At 32.1% G+C, this 5,308-nt stretch overlaps 1 protein-coding gene across 1 annotated transcript; it reads left to right on the forward strand.

The window, feature by feature from the left end:
- The first annotated feature begins 1,116 nt into the window (after nt 1-1,116).
- Nucleotides 1,117-4,704, forward strand: MUB6 (membrane-anchored ubiquitin-fold protein 6 precursor). Its single transcript, XM_012974386.2, has 3 exons — nt 1,117-1,813; nt 2,609-2,779; nt 4,239-4,704. The coding sequence occupies exons 1-3, from the start codon at nt 1,684-1,686 to the stop codon at nt 4,292-4,294; spliced, it is 357 nt and encodes a 118-aa protein (XP_012829840.1). The 5' UTR covers nt 1,117-1,683; the 3' UTR covers nt 4,295-4,704.
- The last annotated feature ends 604 nt before the right edge of the window (nt 4,705-5,308 follow it).

The following is a 5,308-nucleotide window of genomic DNA, read 5'->3' on the forward strand; positions in this document are numbered from 1 at the left end:
TTGATACCATAAGGGTGAAGGTGTAAGAAAAAATCATAGTTGAGGGGTAGATGTAATTAATCAAACAAGAGGAGTTTTTTTTGTAAATTAACCTTACCTCACGGGTGGTTGTAATTTACCCTAAAACTTAATATATTTCGAACTATATTAAATTACACACACGCTGACACTCTTGTTCCTAGCAATTTTTTGAAGTTTCGCTCTAAAATCATTTATTAGGCAAATTACGGACAACTCTGAGGTAATACTAAATTATAAAAAAAAATCTCATGTTAGGGTAATTACAACTATACCCCTCAACTATGAATCTTCTTATACGTCTACCCTTATAGTGTCAAATTCAACATAATGTTCCAGATTTCGTGGAATGTTCTCTAATTTGTACTCATTTTGTGCAAAAGTGCACCACAATCTAATAATTACAAGCCAAGAGACATATCTTATGATCATCTTGTTTCAAAATGTGAAGCTCGAATTGGATAAAACGAATATAAATTAGAGAATATTCCACATAATTTAGAATATTCCAGTAAATTTAACACCGCAAGGGTTTAACATATAAAAACATTAATAGTTGAGGGGTAGTTGTAACCACTCAAACGGGAGAGAATATTTTTCACAATTTGACATTATCTAAGGTGTATATCACCGCAGTTGTCCCCACTGGAATTAACAGCGGAAATACTAGTTCTAGACGGCAGAAAAAATCAATCAAGCAAGCACGCCTCAAATCGGTTATCTTTTTTAAATATTTTTTTTACATTTTTTTAAAATGTTAATATATTTTCAGTTTTACCGGTACCAAACCAAAAACACCGAATTAATTCGGTTAATAACCGTATTGAACCAAATAGTTGGTTCGGTAATTAGTACAAATTTTCGAAATACCGAAATTTCAGTTTACCAAAATTCAGGTACGGGTATTACCGAGTGAACACCCATGTATCCTAGCATTTTGTTTGAAGTTTTACTCTCAAATCATTTCAACAAGAGATATATATACATATGCTAAACTTGTCCGAACATTTTGACTAAACTGCAAATACACAAAAATACAAGGGTGTCAATGCAATTTTCCGAGTCAAATTTCTCCAGCTCCAAACCTCGAATTGTTCTACGAGAAACAGTAAAACATGTCTCAATCAAAACCATTAATGAATTCTCCAACCAGATTCAGGTAAAAGAATCTCACTCCGACCTCTTCTCATTTCCATTTTTAATGATTAATTTATTTCTCTATCTCCAAACAAAAATTAATAATTCATTTATTACCACCGCCCCTTTCAGTTTGTCAAAACCCCTTCTGTAATAAACTACCAACCTTAATAATTTCTGCCCGAATCTTCAAAATCCAAAAAAAACCCATCAAAGTTGAAATCTTTGCCAGTTTTTGATCTGGGTTCTTGGAGATATTTGCAGCTGAGAAAGAATATTCCCTTTTTTTGGTTTAATTTTAAGTGGGTGTTTCTTGATTTCTCAATCACCGGTCAAATGATGTTTTTTTTTCTAGGTTCTTGATCTGGGATCTTTATGTATATATGGTCTTACTTATTGAATTTTTAAGGTGACTTTTCGAAGTTTTTTTCGTGGTTTTGATTTGTGGGGTTTTTCAAGAATTGTGAGGTGTTATAATTTATAGATTGTAGTATATATTCTATATACAAATATCGAGAATTTTTCGATATGGCTACGGATGAATTGGTTGAACTGAAATTCAGGCTTGCAGATGGTAGTGATATTGGACCAAGCAAGTATAATTCTAGTGCAACTGTTTCTTCTCTTAAGGAAAAAATTATTGCACAATGGCCCAAAGGTTATGATGATTCCATTTTTTTTTTTTTTTTTTTTGATGTATTATATATTTCTTGTGTTTATGTTGATTTTTTGATTAATTTGTGTATGTTATGCAATAGTTTTATTATATAGCAATAGACGCAGAAACTCTTTATGTACTCATTGATTTTTGATCTAGCCCAACCGCACAACCCTCATCGAGTTTCGTTCTTCAAAAAAAAAAAAAGAAATCGACTTGTTTGTGATTGTTTTTTTTTTTAAGCACTCAATATTAGTTTCATTGTGTGCTCACTTCTTTTAGTTGTGATGAGTTTAAAATCTGTCGTGTAGTTTTCAGACGGTTTCGTTTTGCTTATTTATTGTTGTTCGTTATCTATTATTTTCGTGAACCAATCAGTCAATTGTTCAGAATTTACGGCTATTTTTAGATTATAAGTTTTTTTCTATCCTTTCAAATGCAAACAAAACTATTACTTGGATAACAATGCTCTTTAATCTACGTAGGCCTCGTTTGGTTAGGCAAATTAGCGATGATTAACTGAATAATTGAACTTTGCTTGATGTTTGGTATTACTCAATAACTTTTCGGGTCAACCCGTAAAAGATTATATTATCATGGTTTATGTAGCCTTCTAGGGAGCTTTTTTTATTACACATTATCTTATCTTGACTAATCCTATTCTGGCAACCAAGCGAGGCCTAAGACGATATGTTATCTTGCTTGAATTCTCTCTTTTCAATTATGTTATTATCCTACAATCTTTTCTACATATTCTGATGGAGATTTTTTTTGTTGTTCCTATATTGATTGCAGAGAAAGAAAACGGGCCAAAATCGATAAACGATATAAAATTGATAAATGCCGGAAGGATTCTTGAAAATAACAAAACAGTGGCTGAATCGAGACTCCCTCTCAGTGAAATTCCTGGAGGTGTTATCACAATGCTTGTCGTTGTTCGTCCTCCGGTTCCCGACAAAAATAGTGGTAAACCCGAGAAATCTTGAACTGCAGTACTGTTTAATTTATTATGGTCTCGTTTGGTTGGTAAGATAATTCGTGATAAATTAAATTAATTAGCTCTTATTATTTGATGGTTGGTTAGTGAAATAACTTGCTGGGGTTTATTGCATTCGGCACCTCCTGTATTTTTTTCTAACTGTTAACAAACCCCTCGTGTCACTGAGTTGTGTGCTTAAAAAGAATACAATTTAAGGGGGGGTTTTGATAATAAACTAATATGGGAGATTTTTAACAATTTGATGTAACAGAGGGGTACTAAATGCAATAAACTCTAACTTGTTGGGGTGTCCCGCAATTATGGAAAAATGAGCTCTTACTTATCTTCAAATTATACAATTGGCATCTTGCAAGATTGCATAAGCTTATCTTGGCTAATCAAAATAATTTGTAAATTAACAATTGAATCTTCCTTAATATTTGGTCTCATCTTTGGAAATATTATTATCCCTCGCCTTCAATTTATTGGGGTTTTTTTTTTGGGTAAATCACGGCCAACTCCTTGAGGTAAGGTCAAATTACGAAAAAAACCTTATTGTTTTGATAATTACAACCACGACCTCAACTATGTATTGTCTTACACATCCACCCTTTAGAGCAACTCCAATGCTAAATACCAAAATTGAATTATCAAATATTATTTGATATTTGAGTTAATATTTTACTATTGTTTAAAATTCATCTACTCCAACCCTGGTTATCAAATTAATTATCACTTGGAAGTTTATGGGTGATTTTATTTGTAATTGCCTCGTGTCCACTTTTGATTGGATGTTTAGATAGTTACACTTCTGATAACTCAATTTCCAGCAAGTATTTTTACATCCTAAAAGTTGAATTATCAAAATAGAACCCTAATTTGATAACCCCATTGGAGTTAAAAATTTCTATTTTTTGGTGTATAAATAGTGGTTAATGGTTTGAATACCATGTTTGATAACCCCATACGGTGTCAAATTTACCTACTGAAGGAGGGGGTTTTTTCGTAAGACAATACATAGTTGAAGGTTGGTTGTAATTACCCGAATAGGAGGGGTTTTCTCATAATCTGACCTTACCTCAGGGGTGGCTGTGATTTACCCTTGTTTTTTTTATCTGATTTACACCCTTCAGCATTACATTTCTAATATTTCGGAATTTGACCTTACCTCAAGGGTTGGCCATAAGTTACCCATAAAAACAAACCAATAAATTGAAGGCAAATCAATACACAGTTGAGGGGTGGTTGTAATTACCAAAACACGAGGGGTTTTTTCGTAATTTGACCTTACCTACGGGTGGCTTTAATTTACCCTTGCTTTTTTTAGATTTACACCCTTCAACATTACATTTCGAAAGGTCTTAGATATTTCAGAAATTCTCTTAGTTACGAATCTATATACGCGGGAGTTTATTTATTAATTTTGAAAATGCAATATTGTCGCAGATAAATTGCAAGATAATTCCAAGACGAAAGGGGGATGCTGTTGCTCCATCTTATAGCATATTCCGTCAATAATCTGCTGCTTCGAAAAAATTCTTTTTTTATTTTCTTTTTCTGCTTCGCCGTATGTTTGCATTACACGTGGTTGCATATACAAGATTCATTGTTTTGTTCTTGTGGGGTGATATGATTGTGGATGAATTATCGAAAGTCAAAATCGAGAAGAGCGTTCGATGTCCAAATCAAGGAGCAAAGAACGAGAAGAAAAAAAAAATCAAATGGATAGCGCTGCATATGTCAAGGAATCCTGTTTGTTTTTACAGTAATTATGTGTGTGTGAATCTTTTAAGGTTTATTGTTGTGTATGTATAATGTATGTATGATGCAATTTGGTGTAAGTTTGTTTACATTACATACAGATTGGAAATCTTTTAATACATTCATTCTAGTGGGATATTGGCTTGGCTTAGAGTTTGAATCTCTTCCAATGCATGTGTTATAATTTGTTATTTTTTATTTTCTTTTTGTAAAAATATATCTCCAAACAGTGGGCTTCACTTCACGTGCCACATACTTATTTTCATCAACTTTAACTCTATAAAAATAGATTCCACTTTTATCACACTCTTAAATGAAATTAAATTGCTCGAATGGGTATATTTTGTTTCTCCCTAAAACAGTTCTCCAAATATTTGCCCAAAAATAAAAATCAGCTCTCCAGATATTAAACTATAATAAAATATTCATTATTAATATAAAAGAATTCAATAAAATTTCATAAAAATTATATTAAATTAATAAAATTAACATAATTAATATGATTCTGAAATTATGTTATTTTAACTCGTTGTTTAAAGTATATAATCATGTTGTGATTTGTATTAGTTTATTTATTTTTGTCTATTTTATGTAATATATAAAAGATAATTAAAAAAAGGGAGCCTTTAGCAATAAATCCCTCAGACCGCTAAGAAATAGAGATAAACCCAACTATAAATTCATCATTTGCAACACCCAGTGGCGAGTCCAGGAATTCGGTTAAGGGGGGCTTCAATTTTCGGGGGTTCAGGGGC

Source organism: Erythranthe guttata, chromosome 3, assembly GCF_056151865.1.
Source record: "Erythranthe guttata isolate IM_541 chromosome 3, IM_541, whole genome shotgun sequence".
NCBI lineage: Eukaryota > Viridiplantae > Streptophyta > Magnoliopsida > Lamiales > Phrymaceae > Erythranthe > Erythranthe guttata.